Source organism: Apis florea, unplaced genomic scaffold (genome assembly GCF_048593485.1).
Source record: "Apis florea isolate Af1SG1 unplaced genomic scaffold, ASM4859348v1 contig_2190_pilon, whole genome shotgun sequence".
Classification (NCBI taxonomy): Eukaryota; Metazoa; Arthropoda; class Insecta; order Hymenoptera; family Apidae; genus Apis; species Apis florea.
Genome location: NW_028256541.1, coordinates 1,884,200 through 1,908,932, shown reverse-complemented (window position 1 = coordinate 1,908,932; position 24,733 = coordinate 1,884,200). Strand labels below are relative to the sequence as shown.

Here is a 24,733-nt window from a genome sequence, read left to right as displayed (position 1 = left end):
TTCTACACGCTAAGTTCAGGAGCTATTATCTATCCGTTATGAATCTACGGTGTATAACCTATTATATATCAAAATACATGTATCAAATTTATCAATTGCAACTATATTAATGTATCAAGTATGATAACTATAAAAACTTCTATCTATTACTACACTGCATACAATTGTTTCAATTCTTTTTCAACTTTTTGATTTGCATCATGTGTCGAAAAAGAATTTGTATATTAATATTTACACAAATTACAGAGATTGAATCAATAATTATCCGAAATTTCAAATAAAACTTGTTGCACATCATATTTTCAGAAATATGGCGAGTTTCTATTCTACTAATGAATTATTTTCTTTCCCCTTCGTTGAAACGACGTATTTTTAAAAATTACGTTAGTTTTCTTTTTTTTTTTAAATCGAGATTCACAACGTAATTGAATAAACTTATAAATACAGCAATGATTAATATTCGATTAGATTATTTCGCGAGAATGATGAACTCACCAAAAAAAAAAAAACCAAAGAAGGGAAAGGAGAGCGCACAACAGTAGAATAAATTCTAAATATAACGAGGCTCGGCTGCGGGACGATGCGCTGTGTAGAATTAGTCCTTTAATAATGAACGCTTTGCGGTCATTAAAGATTCACAAGCATCCCCTCGAGGATACGCGACCGTAATACCGAGGCTGAAAATTTCATTTACCAATAGACCCCCTATGCTCGTGTCTACACGATCCTTCCCAGAGACCTCTCAATATTCAAAAGTCGATCCTCCTCTAGAAGAATTCATTTCCCATTCGTCAAATCGAAACGCATCGAATCTTTTATCAACAGGCCGAGATGATTTTTGAATAATAAATTTCTTTATTGCGATTCGTTACTTCGAATACAAGAAATATCGTTTCGCCATTTTTCAAGAGTAAAGGGAAAAATCTAAGAAGAAAAATCCATTTGTCAAGCAATTGTTCTCCCGAAAATCGAAATCAATTTTCGAGAGAGAGTGAAATAATAACGAATTAATTAGAAAAAAGATTTAAATGGGATTATTCTGGATGCGCAAAATTAATGAATATTGTATAATAAAATTTGTGTCGTCGTTCAAAATGGAAATTCTCATTTTTATTAAATTGTCCTGTAAAATTATATAATCTTTAATCTTTTCATAATTCGCTTAATCAATTTTTCTTTATTGAGTATTCGAAATATAAATTATTCGAATTTAATGCTCGTGCGTGACAAATGATCATTCGTGTTTTACAAATGAATTTTCAAAATTTCGAAATAAACTCGACATTTCGATTCGTTCACGATTCTCAACTTCGTACACTTTTCGTCGTGGAAGATGATTAATCGCGTTATTTGAATCGAAATATTTAGGACAAATATTTTTTCATTCATACACTCGTGCGTACGAAAAAATATTAGAATAATAAATTATTATATCTCTGGCTAATTAATCCATATACGAATCGTATTAATTAATTAAACCGTGCGCAAAACGAAAAGATAAATCTACAAAAGCTTCTGTAAACTAATAATTGCATCCGTAATTGGTTTTCGAGTTCAAAGAGTATCCCTTCGGTCGAAAGAGATCAATTGTTAATAAATAAAAATGATAAATAATGATCGATAAAGAGATAAATTATTGGATAAAGTACAGCCAATATATAACGCGATTTAATACTCGCTTTAATTCGATTAGAGAATTGGAAAAATTCTTCGCTGTAACACACTGTTGTACGACACAATTTTACACCGAGGCAAGATTCTTCAAGATTCTTCTTCTAAATAAAAAATAATATAAAAACTTTCACTCGACTCCTTTATGTTTTGATTTCAGAATTTTATTTATTTATAATAATAAAAATGATCTCCTCCATTGATTTAATAAATAATATAAATAACAACTAATAAGTGCAATAAATTCTTGATATCATTCATATAATTTATGGTAATAAAATGTGGTAGCACAATTCTAACAAATAAATAATTGTGTAAATAGTAAAATGATATTAAAATAACATTGTAAATATCAAAATAAAATTTGAAAGTCGTAAAATTTAATAAGTACTGACAAGTTAAAAAACAAACTAATTATGCAAATTTATTTATATTTCTCATCTTCTGAGATGAATAGGTTGGAACTAAAAATAACTAAAAAATAGAAAGATAATATTAATGAGCAAATTTTTTTTTCAAATTGCTTGCAAACTAAGAATAAGCAAAGATGAGAAATATAATGCACTTTGATTAATTTAGTATCTTAACTTTTATCAATAAGTGTATATTAATTCTTACAGATATAATAACTTTTAAAAATTTATTTGTCGAAAAGTTATTAATCTGTTGAAACATTATTCGATTAATAATAGGAATTTTTCGTATAAGATATCACTCTTTCACTCATAAATTAGACCTATTACGGATAATTATCTCGGTAATTAACGAACACTTTTATGAATAATTTAAATTCATAATGTACTTCGCGAAGATTGTCACTGATTTCAATAAATCATGAACTTTAAAACAATCCGAGCAATCTTTTTCCAAAATTTCGAGAAATATTCAAAATCAATTTTCTCACTTCATCAATTCGGATTAAAAAAAAAAAAAAAAAAAACCTAAAAAAAAAATGGACGAATTTCTTGATAAATAACATCAAATATAAATATTTTATAAAATTATATAATATAAATATTTTTATTTACGCAAAAAACAATTGATCTCATTCAACTTTCAATACCATAATATCACAAACAAAAAAGTTTGGCTTCGTTTGCTTAATCAACCTTTCAATTTTTATCTTTCTTCCCTCTTAATGCGAACCTTACGTTTTATCAACCACCATTAGTCATCTGACAGAAATAGAAATATACAATAAACTGTTGAAGTTAAACATATAATTGTTCTATAATTGTTCATTGTATTTTCAGTTTTTAAGATTAACGAGTTAAGATTGACGAATCCGCGAGAACTAGATTTAAACCGTTTCCTCGAACGGCTTTCTAATTGCAAGGACGATCGTCTTTTCAAGGTGGAATGGCAGTTTTCGTGAGGGAGAAGGGTATCGCGTATCCGGCTAATTCCCTCCATCCGTAATTCGATTTCGAGCGTTCGTTATCCGAGGAGGAGGCTGCCGTTGCATTTCCCGCTCAGACCATTGAAAAGTGTTTCATTTCTCGATCGTTCCTCGAAATGAAGAGAGACTCGATCGAAGAGGAAATCGTAAATCAAAAGTTGAGAGATGTTAATGCACGCGTTATTCGTTGCTTGCAGCGTTCCCGATTATTTGGGAAATATGGGCGTTTATTCGTAATAAAATATGGATTTAACCACGATGATGTGTACGTTGTGTGTGCCAATGATGGGATTGTAACGTTACCATTGGCTCGATTAAAACTTGTGGGACAATTCCAGAATCTGTATTCAATATAGACAGAGATAAAATTTTATATCTCCATTTTATCATATATTTTAATATTTCTCTCGTTTAATCGAGAATGAGATAGCTCGGTTAAAAATAATTCCAATTCTAATTCTTTTATTGAGCGATTATATAGATTAAAGCGAACCAAATATTGAACACTGAGAATGTAATTAAAAATATAAAAAGAAAGTTATTCTTTTCTTAATAATATAAATATCAATTTCTCGAAATAATTTCCATGAGATTTATATCATTTTAAAACTAGATTTACCATACAAATTATTAACTAATTTTATAAGGGGGAAAAAAATTCTTTGTATCATCAGATAATATTTCGTTCCCATGGAAAATCGATTTTCCAAAAATATCACCATTTTTTAGTCATATTTTTAATTCTTCAAAAACTTCCTTTTCCTGCTTCCCTTTCCAAACAATTTTATTCTTTCCTTTTTTAAATATTGAGAGATATTAGAAAATCATATCGTGTAAGTTTGGATTCGACTCGATATTAAACGAGCGAGAGTAGAGTTTAAACGTTAGAAATTAAACAACATAAATCATTCGCGTAAATATTTATTCGTCTCGTAATTCATTCACTGGAAGCGAAGCTCATCGAAACGAAGCGGCTGATTTCGTCCATCAATGATAGTTGATAGTGAAAAATCTACTCGAATTTCTCGACACAACGAAACACTTTTTTTTTATTTCTCTCTCTCTCTCTCTCTCTTTCAATAGGATACGACTTTCGATCCCGAGAGATAGTTCCTTCAACTTTTGGAAAGTTGGCTGCCTCGTTTGAATTAAAATCGGTGAAACGATAAAGTTCCGTGGAAGGAAGCTCGGTGAAATTTAATCTCTGCTTCCAGAAACACGATGAGAGGATACTTCCGATACGATTGACTCTGATTAAATTGATTAAAACTAGGAAAGAGAACCGTCCACTTCTTATCGAGCCATTGAAAACTTGTTAAATAATAGATCTAACGAGTGGAAATAATTTGTTTGGTAGAAGAAAATATCAATGTAAAACTGCGTGCTAAGATAAATTTGTGTTGCATCTAATTAGGGAAATGATTGTTATTTTTTTGAAATTGAATTCGTCTCGAACTCGTTTTGAACTATTTATTTTTATTATTTTTTAAAAACGTCATAAAAGAATATGCTTTTGTTATATAAATAATTAATAAATAGTCGATCGGAGAAATGTTCATCTATATTTTGAATTTAATTAAGAAATTGTTAAAAATTAAACGATAATTCTGTTTTATATGAAGTAAATACGAATCATAATGGATTACGGTACGATTATACGAAATGATTTTTTCATTACTGAAACATCACCTCGAGGAATTGAAATCAATGCATGAAATTTCAATTTCTATTTTCATTTTTTTTTTTTTTCAATATTTTTTTTATAACTTTGTAATATATGCGAAAATAGAATGAAATTTTAAACTATAAAATATTCGTGTTTTTTAATATTCTATCATTTTATTATAAAAAATATTTTCAAACTAAATTGTAAACGTGAGAAAATGATAAAAATTCGAGGGTTGATTTCTCGCATTGAAAGAGGTTTTTGCGTCAAAAAATAAATTACTCCATCCATTATTCACTATATATATATATATGTATAAATATATGTATAAATTTTCATTAAAATCAGATTATTCGAAATAAATGAAATTTTCTTGGAAAAGATAAGATTTGTAAGATAAATAAGGTGAAGATTTTTGTGATTATATATCTGTATATTTCTATCTCGATTTAATCGATTGAAATTTATATAGATTTTAAAAATTAAAGAATCTTGTGATACGAGGATATGAAAAATATATTTTTATTACGTTGCTTCTTTGTTTGTCATAAGAAAAGACTCGCTATATGCAATTTTTAAGCAAAGTTTGAAAAAGAAGTGTTTCAAAAAGGAGCATACACCTTCACTAACATCTCTGTTACAGCATTGAAATAACAAGGTCTAGCAATGATTTTTCGCAACAATGCAAAGAGGTCGTCTATTTATGTATTTAAATCGTGCATAATGAAGGGGTTAAGGGATTTATAGTTGTGAGTAAGTGCACCAAGGGAACACGGATGCTTGATAAGAATAACGATAATAATTATCCAACTTTATTCTCATTCTGAATCTCTGGAAAAATCAGATTAGAATTGTATGTAATTATTCATCTCAAATGTGTTCACGAGACGTGAAATATTATCTCGACGATTTTTATTATCGTACGATAAAAATTATTGCAATAAAATTGTTGTTTTATTTTCACGAAAAAAAAAAAAAAAAAAAAAATACAGTTACATTTTATGTGAAAAAGATTGGTCGGATGTATGCGCGCTCAATGGTTCGTAAAATTGCCCGATCTAAAACGATGGTCTGCAACCTAAAACGATATCCATCCGTTGTTGAATCGTAAAATTTAATTAATATTCTTGTTGCGAAAACGGATCGAGTAACGAGGGCGAAAGATGAATGGGAGGATATTGGGAAAAAAAGAACGTGATCGATCCATAAACACCACTCCGCCCAAATTAAGACCGCCGTAATTTCCATATCGCGTTTTTCATAGACGCGATAACACTAATTTTATGAGATACAAATCCTCTCCATCGATTCTCTTTCGGGAAATCAACGACTCTAAATCGAGTTTCGATCATTCTTAGATACAAAGAAAAGTAAGTTCAAGTATATTTATAACCTGGACGCAACGCGATAATACTAGTTCTTAATACAGTTTTTAAATAATTTGAACAAAAAATTAATTTGCAATTAATTTAGAGGTAAAAAAAATTTAAATGGCAAATTTTATCAACTGTTAACATTTATAACATGTATTTCACAAATATTAATTATTTGTATATTATGATACGTTATACCAGGCAATTAAATCCAGTTGAAAATGTTTGGAAATTATTTAGACACTCGTGTGTATTGTATATCATCAATCACCACGTTAGTTAAAGGAAAATTTGGCAAAAATAAAAAATAACAGCGTGTGTTAATCGAAATAAAGGGAAAATGAATTATTGATAAAAATAATAAACTTGTTATTAAATATATAATTCAGGTTATTAAATTTTACTAAGAGCACATGGAAAATTTCGATTGGGAAATAAAAGTATTCGATACGAAGAGCGTTCAAAATAACAATAGATATCTGATAAACGAGGCAAATCTCTATTTACATCCCTTTTCTTTAATAATGTTCACGAAAAATCATGAATATCCGCATTTCAATCACAATATCTGAGAATTGAAAAAGGTCCAATCACAAAATTGTATCAGATATTTTGCAGAATTTGCGATAATAATAAAGTCTTGTGATGTATCTCTGTAAGAAGGAATTTACATCGAAATATACGATTGATTCTCCGCATTTCTCACCATGCCTAAAAAACAAATTTGAATGCAGTTTTTGCAATATGCAAAGAGAGAGTAGACATTGCCTGCTAACGTAACAAAAAGATGGTATGGCAGTCGGTAAAAATTTCACCTTTCTTGCTTATTACGTTGAAATATTGAAAAAGTAATTGGTCTATCGTGAAAGTCGGTGTTTCTAGATAATGATGGTTCCAGAAACAGTCAGATAAAAACAATTATATAATATACGATTTAAGATGTAAAAACATTATGAGAGAAGCCAATAAAATATTAATTGAATATTAGGAAATCAATTTTCAATTTGTTTTTCTTCTTTTCATAATATTAGTTAATATCAAATATATTACGCCTATTGAAATGACCAGCTTCAAGAATTTTTTCCGTTATATTCTTTATTTATCATTATTATTGCCAATTTTTCAAATTTTATCTTTCTTCTTGTTGTTCTAGTGAGAAACACATATATTCAACCGATATATAGAAATAGATATATAATAATAGTTGAAAATCAAGCATATTGCCAATATCGATCAGTATCGACAAGATCGTTTGGCAATTTTGAGAAAATATTAAAATTAATAGAATTTATATTCGCGATATTTAAATTGTTCGATTCAATGTACATGCCACGTACTTGTAATCTACTAAAAAATCTCGTTATCCACTTTCGTACGGGTTCCAAAAGACCTCAACTTCGACCCGAGAAGCTCAACAATCCATCGAGTTACAGCGGCCACAATGAGAGCTATACGTCTGTACGTAGTTCAATTAAACGCGTTGGAGTTCTAATCAACTTCTCTCTCCCTCGAATCGTTGACGTCTTAATCTTCCCGAAATAGAAAAGGCTTGCTCGGAGAGCAACAAAAGACGCCGATATCGTAAACGTAGCAGCGGTAAAATTAAATTGCCTTCGATTGAACCGTGCGCGTAAACTGCACGAGGGAGGGAAAGCTGCGGAAACGAAGAATTTTATGAACCAATTCTTTCGTTTCTCCTTCCTTTCTCTATTTTCGTAAGTAGCATAAAAATAGCCCAGCTTGTTCCACAATGTGGCGTCTTTATCAAGATTTATTTCTGGCGTTATATACCTAAATTCAATAAAACTTACGAAACGAAAATAAAACTTTAAATGATGTAACTATGAAGCCCAGTGAAACGGCCCTTAAAAGTGGCTTGGAAATTGTTCTCGTAATACCGCCACGTTTCTTCTCCAACTTTGTCGGCGAATAATCGCGGAGTGTGTTTAAGGATGAAAGTTGTTGGTGGCGAATTGGCCATAATAAACAATAATGCGCTTCTTTTTTTTTTTTTTTTTAGAATTGAAAACGTAGAATCGACGAAGAAGTATTCGTATATTTTTATCACCGGGACGAGTTACAATTAACGTACACACAACATGTTCAAGCAAACGCGTGCAAATTGATCCCATCTCATCGAAGTAATTAATGCAAACCCGTTAGAGAGGGTCATTCCTTTCTTCAAAGCTTGGAAACAACAACAATCGCTATTACGAATGCACGCATTACAAATGCATTCGATGCCGTATTGGATCGTTCTCGTATTAAAGTTTCAACGATTGCAGCATCATCCACGAATCAGCGAAAAACAATTAAACACACATACACGGCATACATACGTATATAAAAGGGCTACATAACAAGTCAAAAAGCACGAACAATAATAAACACCAAATACGAAGAAAAAAGAGAGAGAGAGAGAGAGGTAGAAAAGGAGAGACGATGATAGAGAATACGAGCAGGAATTGAAATGGAGGAACATTCAGAAAATTGAAAGTATTGGGAACAAGGGATCTTGTTCCATTCACCAGACGTACCCACCCTCTTGGAGGTCGAGCCTCGGTGCCAGGCAGCAGAGCCGTGTATCTCGTCTGCGCCTCGGTAGGCAGAACGATATCGACGCTCTTCGACCGTATACTTTGTTGAGGGACGGCCAACGTGTCGGTGTCCTCGCTGTGCCCATTTTTATTGTTGAAGCACGAGTCCACGGACGCGGCCCGATCCCTTTTCAGCTCCGGCACGGTAAGAAAGATATCCCTGACGACGAACTTGCACTTGCCCGATCCAACGTGGCTCAACTCCTCCTCGTCCTCCTCCTCTTCCGCCTTCTCCTCGTCCTCGGTCGAGCTGACCACGGTAGGTAGCTCGACAGGGTACGAGGTCAGAGCCTCTTGTCGGGCGAGTTTAGGCGAGGAGATCGACCTTCTGCGTTCCCTGGACGGGAACAGGCCGCCTCTCACCTCGCCGGTGTCCCACGCGGTGTCCTCTCGCACCATCTCTGGGACCAGGGCAGGCGGTGGTGACGACGATGTCGTTTCGATCACCAGGTCGGGCTCCCTTTCGGTGAACGTGGCCAAAGTGACCCTGATCTCGGGGCTACCCTCGCTTCTGTCCACCAACTCGGAGTCCTCGTCCTCCGAGGTGTCCTCGCCCTCGCCCACTTCGTCCTCGAGCTCCTCCCTCGACGAAGGGTCATCCTCGTCCCTGGCCAGGTTCTTGTACTCCTCCACGCAGGCACAGTGATAACAACCGGACACTTGGATCGTGGGCGTCTCGGGCCTTCGAACCTCCCTTCCCAGCGACGACTGCTGACTCGAGGAGGACCCATACGATCCCCTCTCGCTCTGCACGTCGAAGCTCTTCGATCGTTGGCCGCTCTGCAGCTGGGGCACCCTCAGGGTCGCGGATCGCCTGCCCCGCGACGAGTCTTGGGACCTGGCCGGTGAACAGGAGGAGGACGAGGAGGAGGTGGTCCTGGTCGATCTGGCGTCCCTCGCGTCGTCGTGCCGCTTAGCCTCCAACTGGATCTCGTCGAACGAGGCGGACCTCACTTGCTTCGGCACCTCGAGGCTCGACTGCGACTTCATTTCCGCTCCCGTCGGGGTGCGCGACCTCTTGAAGGTCGAGCGCAGCCTCTGCATCCTCACTTGGCAGCTATCTGTTGAAACTGGACTCGAACCTCGACCTCGCCCAATCCGAGGGAGGACAATCTCGCTCCTTGCCGACCTCCTCTTCCTCCTCTTCCTCCTCCGCCCCGGCTGCGCCGCTCGAACCCCGATCCTCTCGCTTCTGAACGATCGTCGTCTCGCTGGGAGGCTCGATGATGATCACCTCGTTACACCTCGGCGACGTGAAAGCCGCCTCGAGCTGCCCGCGACCGCACCCTTCCACCACCTTCGACTTAGCTGCCGGTCTGCAGCCCATCATAAGTCACCTCGACGTGCTCGTGCGTTCGGCTTTGGACGCCTTCTTCGACTTGGCTGAATTCTTCTCGTGTTTTTTTTTTCTTTTCTTTAATTTAATACACGTCTATCATCGAGGGATTGTTCAATTTTTGTCTCGATTGTATGCGTTTTCTTGATTGTCTCGAGGAAACTGTTGAGAATCGCTAATCGTGCGCGGCACAACAATTAATAAGATTATCTGTCTCGTTTCTTCTCTTTTGGCAATTAAAGATTCGTTTCAATAATATACGGTTCCTCTTTTTCCCCCTTTTTTTCGTCGTAACTCGATAACTTGATAATCGATAAGGATTCTATTTTTAACAAACGTCGATGCAGAAAGTTCCGTTCAAATTACTCCGCTTCGCTTCGAAGCGTCAAATGTTCCGTCAAATGGAAAAGAAAAAAAGAAAGAAAAGGAAGAGATTGTTTCAGATGATAAGTCGTTTCATCGTAATCTTTATTCCAACGGGAGGACGAATTAATTAATTAACGAGTGCACGGTATTCGAGAACTCGGCTTGCAAGATGTTTTGCGGCTGAACCTCGTTCGACGATGGCGCGGATCTATTTGATAAAATTACATTCCGATCCGGAACAGATCCGACGCCACGTGGATAGACGACGGTGTCCTCGATCCATCAGCATTTGCAATTTAAGCTCCTTTCCCTGGACAACGGAATTTCCTCATCACCGCTTCCACCGATTCATATTATCTCAAATTAAACCACCCACGTGAGGGAAAATGAACTTTATTCAAGGTTGTTCCCCTTAATCGCCGAGCTCACCTTGTACCATACCAGACCCGCTTAAACACGTGGAAACAAGAAAGTTTTTCCTACTTCTTTCCTTCACACCGAAACACAGTTTCAAAACAAACTCTGGTCGTTGTTCAATCTCGACTAAAGTTTTCAACCGTTCTCGGTCGAGCAGACAATTTCAGAGACGAATAGCATCGAGGAATAAGAGATATCGTTTCGTACGTTTTCCGTTTCTCGCTGTTAAATCTCTCGCAATCTCGAAAACCACCTCACCACCTCGTCGAATCATCGAGTAAAATTAAACACACAGCGGAGAGAACGACAACGAACGTTAGAAAGAAAATTTTCGCGAATCCCCTCCTTTCGCCGATCTTCGCCTCCTCAGAGGAGCGTTCACAGACCCAGTGAACCATAGTCGAAGGTCACGCGTCCGCCAGGAACCGTCGACGACCCCGAACGCACGTGAAACAGCTTCGTCGAAACGGGGTCTCGCTTCATCACTTCCACTCTCGTCGTCGAGACACTCTCCTCTCGAGTGACTGGCAGCATCGATCGGTAGGCTTTCCAGCCCCGTGAAACTTAATTTCTCGGCTTGCCGATTCAGTATCACGCTCTTAACCTGTCTCCGTTTCAAGAATCCTCCCGTTCAACCAATTCGACACGTCTTTCCGAACGGGAAGAGAGAGAGAGAAAGAAGGGGAAAAGGTGAATACTGCGGGGTTCAACGATCCGTCGAAACACGAATTATGTCCCCATAACGTATGTCCACGTTGCTTTGTTTATCTCGAAACATCTTATTCTCGAATCGTTCGCTTCTCTGTTCACCGCGTGACAACATCCAAACTCGTTCGAATCCGGGCCGAGAGGAAAAGCGTGCACGCGGTCACGCTACCCGCGGCTCCAACGTGTCTCGCTCTCCTCTCTCTCTCTCTCTCTCTCTCTCTCTCTTTCTCTCTCTCTCTCTCTCTCTCTCTCTCGAGGAAAAGCGGATCTCGTTTTTCTCGTTACTTTTTCTAGAACCGGTTGCGATTGGTCCCTCTCTCTCTCTCTCTCTCTCTCTCTCTGGCCTCGAGAGAAAGGGGGGAGAGAGCGATTTCGGGCGAGGGGGAGGGGAGGAGAGGAGGGAGGGGATGATACTTTTTGAAAAAGAGAACGAGACGAGAGCGACGTTACGCGTAACGTGGCGTGACAGGGTAGACTGGTCGGACTAGTGACCAGGGCTCGGCGGTGGCGGATGCCACGGGTGGGAGGGGGTGGAACTCTCGCCTCTCCCTCTAACCCTCGCGCTACCCTCTTGCTCGCGCCCTCCGAGCCTTCCGTCGGTCAGACATGCGCCCTCCGCCGGATTCTTCCGGCTGTGCTCGTGCACACGGACACGCGAGACGAGGCGATGCCACGAACGGCGACGAATTGGAGATTGCGCTACGTGGCCAACCACACAGGGAAGCGTGTGTGACGCAGGAAGGGCAGACACGTGTGCAGGCGCTCTCTTCCTCTGGAGGAGAGAGAGAGAGAGAGAGAGAGAGCCTCCAGAGACGTTCAGACGACGGGTGTCGTCGTTTTTAGGCTTTTCTCTTCTTCTGAATTCGCGATGAATTTTTGAGCACGCGTCACGAAGCGTCGATTCGCGGCGGTGTGAATTTCGAGAATTGTAATTTTGAATTGGATGGGATTTAAGGATAAAAGTGGATCGAAGTGGGATTTGTTTGCAGTATCGTTTTTATTAATTGCCCGAGTCGATATTTAGATTTAGCGAGAACGGAACGCTTGTTTGGATAATATCTGTAACGTGTTGAGAAATTTTGTTAAAATTTATGAATAATACCAAACAATGCTAATTTGCATTATTGATTATCAAAGGATTCGATGACGAGAAGGAATCTTCGAACAAAAAGATGTTTTATTGTGCTTGATTTTTCCAATCTTTTTGTCGTCTTATTGTAGAAATAATATTTATTTAATCGAAATTGAACGAGGATCGCTTTCGATACGATACGAGCAAATATCCGATGTCATAATATTTATAGATAAGGTTACAGAATTTTTTAAATGATAAAATTATCTTTCCATCGAATAAGACACGCCTATTTCTCAAAGATTCCTACGGTTGAATAAAATTCACGCTTGATTCCTTAATTCTACAATTCTTTGCCCCAATAAGATCGTTCGCTTTATTCTCCCTTCGTTCTCTCGAGATTGAATAAAATCCTCTCAAGTTTCCGATTCACGGTGCATAACCAAATCCTTTAAATCTTCGAATCTGTTATTTTTCCATCGATTTCCATCCATTGAATTACAGGATGGTATAGCAACGTATAACAGAAATGATTAGAAAGACAAATGGGTATCCATGAATCTTCAAATTTCTTATTATTCTTCCATACGATTATTCTTCTTGTTCCATCAATTCCACGTGGATTATAAAATTCAAATGGATATAAACATGAATCTCAATCTTCTTCTTGGATTACAAGATCATCGCTTAGAAAGAAAATCGATTCTTCCTTCGAGTCCATTGCACGTCGAATTATAGGATCATCCGGCATCATTTAACGCAAAAATTCAGATCCAATCGAGTGTGACTATTGGACAATAGAATTATCATGGTCGTTTATTTTATTAGGAAACGTTCGAATAAAACCTTCAAATTTGTGTTTTTTTTTTTTTTTTCCATTCGAATACGATTCACACATCATCGATCCCAAGATGGATCGTGTCATTAAAAACGATTGAAAAGAAAGGGCAAACGTGTACAAACACAACTCTTCCACTTCCTGTAAATTCCACCATGACGTGAACTTTTCAAACATAGAATCTTCCCCGAGCACGTGCTCGATTTATTTAAGTGTAACCTTTCGACACGAAGAACTTAGGGTTGCAGCCAACCGTGGGCGGCGCATTTACGTGTCGCGGATTGTTAATTATTCCAACTACTAGAAATAAACTGTTGTGTCGGCAAAAAGAAGAAGAGGAAAAAAATAAAATAGAATAAAAATCGAGTATGAAAGCATTGATTCATCTATTAAATAAACCGCGTTTACGTGTCACTCGACACATCGATAACAAGTTAATAGTTAACGATATAGTTGAATCGTGTGGAAAAAAAAACCGTTTAACTTCTAAAAATTTAACTTTGACTGGTTTTTGATAAAAATAAAAATTGCTTATTTATTTCACAATATAAAAATTATCAATCGTCTATTCCTTTTTCTTTTTTAATTGTACAATTAATTGACCGATCAAGATTGGTCATACGATAAATTTATTTTTTGAACGAATTATTAAAATAACGTTTAAAATGAAAATAATCGCCTTACACGTCTTCGATTTAAAATTAAAACTCGTAATCGCTAATACAACTCTTCCATTGCTCCTTCCAGTTTGTGAAACCACGATCGTTGTAATTTCTCGATTCGAATTCGAATTCTTTCGAATGGAAAAAAAAAAAATATCGACGAAGCGGAATTTTTATTATTTTCGATGCGATTTAATTCCCCCTCGCCATCGTGGATCACGAAATCAATTGTTACCGAATGCGAAATGGGCGAGGGGAGGATTTATTTCGAACGAACGAGGGTTGTTAAATAATAAACCGGCGATCGATTTATATTTGCCACGGCATTTACAACAGAGATTAGTCTCCCTTTTCCTTTTTTTTTTTTTTTTTTTTATTCACTTGCATTATTCAAACCTGTACACATTGTAGCCTCATTTCTATGCGGAATAATCGATATGACAGATTAGCGCCGCGAAAGACATTTTTAGTAGACTCGGGAGGGGAGGGGAAAAAACGAGCTGGCGCCTTGTCTCGAAACGATGTGGCGTGTTTTCTCTCTCTTGATGAAAATTCAAAAATAGGAAGGAGGAAGAGAGAGAGAGAGAGAGAGAGAGGACACGATTTATTCCTTTCTGGACTGGATTTCTCTCTCGTCGCTTCGATCCCCGTGTAGAATTTACAAAATAGTCCAAAAATTCACGATCCACTTGTCCATTTTTCAACACGATGATCCGCGATCGAAAACACGAGTTTTTTACTTTTTCTTTTTTTTTTTTTTTTTGGAAATTTATTGCTCGATTCGAAGATAAAATGTGATAAAGAACACGATACATCTGTGTAAACGCGTAAGAATCGCGTTTTTGGAAGAGAATTTTTTTCGATTTTATACAAATAGCAATTTATGATTTACAGAGGCGAAGAAATTTCTATGGTTCGAAATAAGATAATTGTTCTCATCGGAAATCAAGTTTGAAGATGTTTCAAATACAAGTGATAAGAATAAACTGTCAAACAAGTGGTTAGTCTGCACATGAAAATAAGCAAAAAATATAGAATTTTATTATTAAGTTTTTGTTTTTGAAAAAATCAAGATTGAACATGTTAAGTATAATCGATGAATTTTCAAATTCGATTTTCTTCAAAACTAATGTGAAAAAATAAAGAGAAAAAAAAATAATCTTGTATTAACAGTTCATTCATATACATATATGTGTGAAATTAGTTAATTTCTCTTGCATTTGAAAAATTTTTCAAATTTGATTTAATACGAAAACGTTATTCTTCATTTTCGTTTTACTTCGAGCCATAAAATTTCCTAATATCATGTACTAACTCGTTTCATGATCATTTTATATATATGCTGGTAATGAAATTGTAATATATAAAAAATTAATCTAATTTCCTGTTCATTTTGAGTATTACGTAATTTTGGATTAATAGAGAATTCCATGTCCGATTTTATTTTCCCTTTCAAATTTTTGTTATCGTCGATTAATTTTGCTCAGAGCGAAAAATGTTTGGAACTCTATTCAGATTTCGTTTTTTCCTTTTTTTTTTTTTTTTTTTTAATTTCTGATGACTTTTTATCATTTTCCTTCGTTGTACTAGAATTATCATAAATTACAACGTTTAATATATATAAAATATATGTAAAAATTAAACGTAAGTATACGAGAGAAAGCTTGATAATTATGAATAATGAAAGTCATTTTTGATTTCAATGACATGAAACATGACTTGAAACATATCGTCAAGATTATCGTTCTGAACTTTTCTATATATAAATAGATAGATTACTTTAATTTTCGAGATAATTTGCAAAATAAAATTAATTTAAAACTGCATAAACATTTGTGTTTGGTAAAGCATTATCATCTTTTTTAATGATAATGGTAATTATCCCACAAATGAAAATATAAACAAATAAAATAAAAGAAAAATAAAATTTGAAAAAACTTAATTCATACACGTAATAGGTACTTATGTATTTTAAACGTGTAAACGCAATACGAAAAATTTTTCAAAACATTTCAAAATTAAATTGTTCGATCTCTCAATCGTAAAAAATTAGGGTAGCAATTATAGCGATTAAGCAGTCAAGATGGTAATATTTATATTACATTGCTATTTAATATTTAAATCATTTTCAAAATATACTTTTATGACTCTAATGCTGCATTTTGCTCGACATATAACGTTTATAATTTCTTTTCCAAAAACATCATTATTGTCAAAAAAAGAAAAAAGAAAAAAAAAACCACACATTTAGATCCGACGTAAATTTAATTTTAATCCTAGCTTCATCATTGTCGTTTCATTCATATGTCATATATAGAACACGAGGATGAACACAGAGAAATGTGCAACAACAATTTACAGGATGGTATAACATCATTCAACGTTTTACACCATCGTTGAAACAATCAAAAAAAAAAATTGTTCTTTTCTATTTTCCGTGAAAAAAACGATTGGAAGCTTACCTCAAATGTCATCGACAGAACTCGATAAATCAAACTGGAATGGCTTATATAAATCCTTTTCATTTCATTCATGTTAAAATAAATGTTTCTAACCAAAGAAACTTAGAGACTTGTCTCGTGCTTCAAATATCACAACACTATATTTCGAATATTTTATGATCTTTTCATATAATTTCTAATTACAATTTTAATCAACATTTATTAAATTTTGTAATTGTACGATTTCTAAACTATCTCTACTACAATTATTATTATTATTATTATTATTATTTTCAAAATTACACTTCCAACTAAAACATTGGAAAATATTTCCAAAAATATTTCTTTTACGTTACATTCCATCATTCTTCCATCATTTCACATAACAACTTGAGACAAATACCTCTCCCTCCTCGTCCCCTCCCTGTCCCTGATACTCTTCCCCTGAACAGAACGAATCAACAATTGCCGCGTCACACCTGGCACGAGCCGTTTCCACAAATCACGTGGCACGCGACCACGATTTGCAATATTTGCAAAAATGTCGAGGCCCGCGTAGATGGTGGATTAGTAAGTTATGCGTATACGTAAACACGTGGAGAGACTTATATCCGCGCGATTCTTTATCCCCATTTTACAATCGCCACCACCCCACAGTTTTAATCGCACCTTCGTATATTACGCGCGAGAGGGGGTTGGTGGGCGCTCGTACACACACACACGGCAAGCCCTCTTGAATGTAAATACGTGCAATTTATACATAATACATTATACGAGGGGAGCGGATGGGAAATGGTATTTGGTCTGGTATTTCGCGAGAGACACGCAAGGAGAGGGGGAGGAGATGAAATCGATACCACCGTCACTTGCTACCGTGGAGAATGTTAATCAAAATTAGACCTTCGTGTGCAACAGCTTTGAAGAGAGAGCCTGTACAATACAGCTTTGAAGGGACGGCCTCCAATTAAGCCTATATAGCTGGTAGTCCATCACGCTTCATTTTTCTGCAAAAGTTCGTTTTCGGGTGAAATTTTTCTCTCTATTTCGCACGCAAGAAAGTGTCTCTGCGTGAATTTCGTCCTATCGAGAAACTGGTTAATTTATGGCGGGCTAATATCGGGAGAAAAATTATTTTCTAGATTCTCCAGGTAGCAAGATAATAAGTAAAATTCGAATAATTTGATAGAATTGGAATGTCATGGTTTTTTATCAATTTAAATTTTAACGTGTAAATAAAATGTAAGAAAATGAAATTACAAATTGTGTAGGATATATTTAGAAACGATCTATTTTGAAAATTAGTAACATAGAATCGTAAAGAATATTAAATTAATAGAATTTATATAAATACATAGCTCAAATAACAGAGATTCCGTTTTTATTATTTCTAATAATAGAATCTGATTAAATAATGAGCGAAGTTTTTATCTTAACGTATGTAAATTAATTTAACTTTTTTTCAAATATATGCATACACGTGAAATTCTACTCTACCTATTATAATTTGATATTTACATAAAATCAATAGCATCGATGCAAGATCGCTCAACACGGTTATATTTACATTTCCTCGTTTGCATTACAATTATAATTTTTATTAAAATTTTTTTTTTCTTTATATACAGATTTCAAAGAAATGGTAGGAAATGAATATTTAAAATTCTTTTATCTCTTACATATACATATATGTAGAATCGTAATTTAGTAAAATTTCAAAGAAGAATTCTTCGCTCATACTCGAAATACACTTCCCTGTGTCAACAGTGTCGAATTATCTGCGAGGGTATCTCAATTAAAATGAGATGACAGCAAAAATTTCGAAAATATTTTCGTAACTTGCACACACGGCGAATTTTTACGAGATAAAATAATGAATAACAATCACGAATACGGTATATATTACGATGATAAAGCGCGTAGTGTTTTGAGTAAAAACAGAATAACCGCAAGAATAATTCGATTTATCCAATGGCAGGGCATAAATTTAAATTAACGAAGCAACTTTGTGAACCCGCAGATCCATTTAAATCGTGGAATTCAATTGTTGTTATCGTGGAACGCAAGCAATCAATTCTACGCGTAAAATATGTTAATGCATGCCGCGTGTAAAATTTCGTTTAAAATAGGAAAATCCAAACGTGTTGCATCATTTGCGTGGCGTGACTGAGGAATCAATATTTCTTATTTGAATTGTATCCTGCGTAACAACTGAATGAATCTTCAAATTCGAATATTGAAACGATAATGGAATTTTATGACGATAAGTAATATACTAATCCTTATTTCCTTGTTTTAATTAATTAAGTGCAGATCAAGAAGTAATATTTAATTTTTATATTTAATTTTTAATAAAAAATGAAATAGTAAGAATATTTTGAATTGTTAATAGTTTTGCGTTGAAAATCCATGATATCGCTTTGCAGAGATTAAGATTAAGAAAGAATTAGTGGCACGGTATTAACTTAATCGTTCATCTAGGATTTATTGTTTATTATAGGCTTTGGTCGATCATTACACTATAATCAACTTTGGAGGTAAAAATATCCAATCTCTCATCCTTCTTTCCAGCAAATGAAATAAATAAAATTGAATATTTGTATTTCTTAACATAATCAATTGATCTTGTGCACGATCTATAATTTTGAAAATGTATTTATGATGTATACGATATAGGTAGAATATTAATTATAAATTTTTAAATAAATAAAACAAAATTCAAAATGTTTCGATCATCTTTTGTTATTACAAATAATAAGTAAATTCATTATTCAAAGCTTTTTATAAATAATTTATAAAATTTTTCAAATACAAGTGAAATTTCCAATTAAATACAAATATAATGAAATAATGAAAAAAAGATTCGGAAGAAATTCTTTTCAATTACTTTTCGAGAAAATTTGAAAATTCTCTGGTTACAGTAATTCTTTGGAACAGTTCAATGTTCAATCTCAATTTTCTTAAAAAAGAAAGAGCGTATGTAAAATTTTATTTTACATTTTTTAATCGTCCATCGATAATTTATTTATATTCAATCAGAAATCAACCAATTTTACTTGTCAATATTTTTTTTTTTTTTTCGATTTATCTTTGCACGTAAAATCACCAATCTTATATCGATCTTATATCATGAATTCAAAGACACCTTGTACATCAAATAGATATTACATAATGGACACAGAAAACGTATCTTTAATTATTCAGTTGATCGTTAATAAATTTTACTGAATGCTGTATATAATAAACGTGAGTACGTATAGCAAACAACGTAAAAAATTTATGCAATTATCGCAATTAAGATTAAAATTGCCTATCCACTACCATCTGTAAATATAATCATTTCGACGCGATGACCTTTATTATTCTATATTAATTAATCCCGATCTGACATTGTGTTCTACGGTATCGTGATAAATGCGCAGTCGAATGTTGAAATCTGAAATTTCAACATCAAGCTTCATTCTCGAACGAGTTTCTTGATACAATTTAATGAGAAATTAACAGTCGAATTTACAATAATGCGAATCCTCTGTCATCCTGAATAATCGAGTCAATTCTTACTCTGTCGAATGAAATGTTAATCATCAACCATTTTCACAGTAATCAAATTCTATAATCGATAACAGATGTTTAATTCAAAGCGATTAAACTTTCGATTCGGAAATATCTCGGAAGATAAAGAAAGAATTAAATTATTGAGAATATTAAAATAGTAGGAGATTCGATATAAATAATTATTTATAAGTGAGGAAGGGATTTTAATTTTTTTGTTGATAAAATTTTTAACAAAAATATATATTTTATATTAAAAATTTTTTTTAATATTTCAATCTCTTTAAACTTCATTACTTTTATTATCGAGACAGATAGAAAATAGTTACAGCTATTTATATAACATTTCAAAAAAATTTTTTATTTTACACATTTCAATGTATAGCTACATTAACTCGAACACGATTTTCGTATTTGTAAAGTCGATAAAAATCGGTATTTTAAATTTTCTCTACCTCTGATAGATTGATTCAATTAAGAGTGTAATTACACGTTAAATTTATCGATCGAAACATATGGCAATCTTTGCCTCTTTGTCGAATATTTGACCGAATTTGTGTGACTTTGGTTGGAAATTCTTTGTTTCTATTTGATTCTCGTAGTGTAAATCCAGATGAGAACGAATTGAAGAGTAATTTTGATCTTCGATTCTCTTGCAAACAAAGAGAGAAACACCTATGGCTTTCAATCATTTTCAATGGTTCTGCAAACGTTACAAACTCGATTGTACCAGGTAACTAAGTTTGTTTGAATCCGGCAAAAATTCAAGTCAAAGAAAACGCGGGGAAAAAAATTTTTTTTTTCTTCAAAATCGTGATCAATGATAAAGAATTTTCTAAAATTACATCAAGATTGATTACATGAAAATAATTATGAATATTTTTAATTAGTACAATTGGTAGGAAATTTTGACAAACTCGAATGTTTGAAGTCTTTTTATTATTAATGATAAGAAAAATTTAAAAAATTTGACATTTAAACTTTAGAAAAGCTATTGTATTCAATTTATTCTATATTTTTATACAAATAATATATATATATATAACAATGAGAATCGCTTCATAAAAATATTCACATTATCATGTTATTATGCAAAAAAAAAGATTCTTTTAGAGAAAAAAGAAACGTTATAATAAATAATCCTGTGTAGTGTCATAAGAGCTAGAAGTTTTCATTATTTTTTCATTTTTAAAAGGACATACGTTAGACATAAGAGAATCTTAAAAGAATAAAGATCATTAAGGATAAAAGGTAGATCTATCAAAGAAATTCTTGATAGCCCACTGAGACCATTTACGTGTATTTTATTCATATCTATTTAAACATAGGTGGAGAATAAGGAGCGATATCCATATATTGTATTGAAAGAGAAGAAAGGCAGAGCTATATAAAGCTTTCCTTTTAAAACTAGCATTGTTAACATACTCGGAATAATTTAATCATAAATATTATTAGAGTTGCAAATAGTTTCATGATTGAATCATTGTAATCATCGATATCTTATTCAACATTATAGTAAACTATTACACATAAGGTGTTGTTGTTGTCGTACACAATATTTCCATGCTTGTATACGATTTAGTAGAGTTTAAATATTGCATGAAAGAAAAAAAAAATAATTTTCGTTAAATACGATTGGATATTGAACGTTTATAAAAAAATATTTTACATCAGATTTTATATGCCGCCTTGAAATCAAATTAATTGGTCCTTTGATTTGGTATAAACATGAAATTTTTCAATCCATTATATAATTTTTTCTTAACGTTGTATATTTTGTTAAATGTTGTGATATTTCGATGTGTTAATATCGTTCATGCAGATAAATTATTAGAAATTTATTAGAAACTTCTGAATTTCTTAAATTAATCTATTTAAGAAATTAAATTATTTTTTCCTTAACAATCAAAATGATTTTGTTTTACGATTATTGAGAACTTATTTTACGAAAATATTTTTGAAAATTAATATTACACGTATATATATATTTTTCACTTTAATTACAATCATTTACTCGAATAAACAATTCTAATTATTTAAATGAAAAATATTCTTTTCCCAAAAAGAAAAAAATTCATACATTTTCATTCAAAAACAATTTCTTTCGTTCAATTCGACACATGTACAAACGAAAACGATTTAAGTACAAACAGTTTGGATCAACTCGAAACGTTTTTACCCCTATTAGTAATCCCATGCAATTAACCTGCACTCGTTGACCGCGCTTGTAATCGCGGCCGAAAATCTTTCAACGGCTCGTCCCCGATCGATAATTCCACCCCTTGTTGGCAAATGCGATTTTTCTTTTCTCTCTCTCTCTCTCTCTCTCTCTCTCTCTCTCATTTTGCCCCGATAAAACAACGATCACGATATTTATCCGAACGTTTCAATCATGATGACGTTGCAACCGGTGAAATTGCAGAAGCGTGAAACGTTTCCATCCCACGTGAATCATTTCCCTCTGCCTCTTTCGTAATTGCACTTAATCGAATATCTAAGCGATTCTGCTCGCTATTTGCGGTCTACGTGACGTGGGATAAAATTGTCACCGCGTAGATATACAGGATGTTTGAAAAAAAAAAAAAAAATAATAATTAAATTCTCTTCCTTTTCAATGTTGAGAGGTTAGGGTGAAAAGGAGAAAGAAATTATGATTAATAATCCTTTCATTGGTTGTATAAACAGATGATTGTGCAAAAATTATTGCGATAAAAATTCTTTGTATATTTTATGCGATTATTTGATACTGATTGAGTCACAAAGCTTTATTAAGACGAGTAACATTAGAATTATTGTTAAAAAATTGACAAATTGATTCTGGCAGTATTCTTCAGTTATGAAATTAAAGTGTTTATTGAAACTTGTAATAATAATAATAATAATAATAATAATCTTGTTTATATGTAAAAAAATGAAGAAATTATTTTATATATTCATAATTATCGTAATAATATCGTTTATTATATTTATTAATATCGAGTATTTATTATTCATCTCTATCTAATTTATCTTTATTGATGCAAATTAATAAGACGTTTAAAAGTATTGAGTATTTTAAAATTGCGTTCAAAAATGAATTAAAAATCAAATTCACTTTTTATTATTTTTTTTATCTTGAAATCCTATTATCTACGAGTTATCTATGAGTGATATAAACACTTTCGTTATATCTTGTAGATTGCATCATTGATATACGTACTATAAATTCAAATTATAACCGAAATAATATTTAGTAGAAAATATTAATATCATCTCTTAATCTAATCTTCGAATCAAATTATGCAAATAACCCTTAAATTTTAAAATATAAAATATAATTTAATCCGAACCGATAACTTAAATAAACCAATTATATGAAAATGAAAAATATCGTCCATCCTTTTCGTAACCAATCTCTAACCATTCGCTTCCTCCCCGCTTTATTACACGAATATTCAGATTTTCACCCTACTTTCAACCATCTTTCCTTCTAAATATTCACCCCTTTATTCTCTCCACCACTTTATACAATATATTCGTTATTTTCACACGATTCCACGCAACCCCTCCGCACGAGTGTCATCGTCAGAGATGAGAATCGGCGGAAGAGAGCCATCATCCTTTGTTGCCAACCTTTCCTCATCATCATCGTCAGTCGGCGATTTCTTATCTTCGCGGCACCGTAAGTTCGTGCCCTCCGCGAAGTGCACCCGTTGTCCCAGTTCCGGTGACAATCCGAGCAACCTATGCACACGAGAAACACACACAGATGCTGATGATATTGTACGATCGTTGGCTGCCCTCGAGGCAAGGAGCACACACCCTTCTCCGATTAATCTCGTATCGATACGCGATCCGTGTATACGCGTACGAGGTGAATGAAGTTGGCGAACTCGTGTGCTACCAAGAGATGAGGATAATTTTCTTAGATGAATTACATTGTATATTAAGAAAAATAATATTCCTACTTGAGATAATCGGATATAGGAGCAGTTTTTTTATTATAAAATTCAAGTTGTTAAAGTTTCTCCTGCTTCTGTGGCTCTATCGTGCCAATGCGCGTTTGATCGTTTTCTTGATGTATGAGTGTGTGTTACATGAAGATGTTATTTCATTTGTGGAAACATAACATGAAATTTGGATGATGGAGGTTTTTTTAGCGTGCGTTTCATTTATTTTATATAAGTTTTAGAATTTATTATAAAAAAAAAAAAAAAAAAAAAAAAGGTAATGTCACGTCTTTCTTTCGAATACTTCTTTTAGCTTTGGAAAAGAGGAATTGGGGAGCTAGATGAAAGATGAATAAGAAGGATATATTGCATCATTCTTTCACCCCCTTTGAAAGAAAGACAATTTGATAAAGAAGGCAATTTTACAGATCAAAATTATTGGCATATTCTTAAAGGAAATAAAAGATAATCGCAAAATTCAGCAATTAAGTGGACAACAATTTTATCACGACGAGTTTCCAAAACTTTATTGTCAAACGATAATGATTGTTCGATGATCGTTTCTGGCGCATCGACGAGGATAAAGAGACGATTAAGGGTATCTGTGAGGCGAAATTCGGTGATGAATTAATGCAATAAGGGTAATCTGAAAATGGATGAAGTGTCTCTGTGCGAATCAAGTTCTTAGAGGGCTTCGTGGCTAAGAGAT

The 24,733-nt window shown here is 33.8% G+C and overlaps 2 protein-coding genes across 8 annotated transcripts in view; both read right to left on the bottom strand.

Moving 5' to 3' along the window:
- The window catches only part of rdgA (retinal degeneration A), a 73,986-nt gene extending 63,972 nt beyond the window's left edge, over positions 1-10,014 (bottom strand). For 4 of the 7 annotated variants that reach the window (XR_015294856.1, XR_015294855.1, XR_015294857.1 and 1 more), the window contains exon 1: positions 8,651-10,008. Coding sequence is in view for 2 of the 7 variants with exons in the window: in XM_086916318.1 (XP_086772444.1) it covers positions 8,651-9,750 (1,100 nt within the window). In the remaining 5 variants the exon portion in view is untranslated. Of the gene's footprint in view, positions 1-8,650 lie in introns of all 7 variants that reach the window. The other 3 variants (XR_015294859.1, XR_015294861.1, XM_086916341.1) reach the window with 2 other exon arrangements.
- A 13,454-nt stretch (positions 10,015-23,468) lies between these two features.
- Positions 23,469-24,733, bottom strand: part of LOC147658551 (uncharacterized) — a 42,505-nt gene continuing 41,240 nt past the window's right edge. The window contains exon 2 of the transcript XR_015294940.1: positions 23,469-23,818. The gene's annotated coding sequence lies outside the window, so the exon portion shown is untranslated. The remainder of the gene's footprint in view (positions 23,819-24,733) is intronic.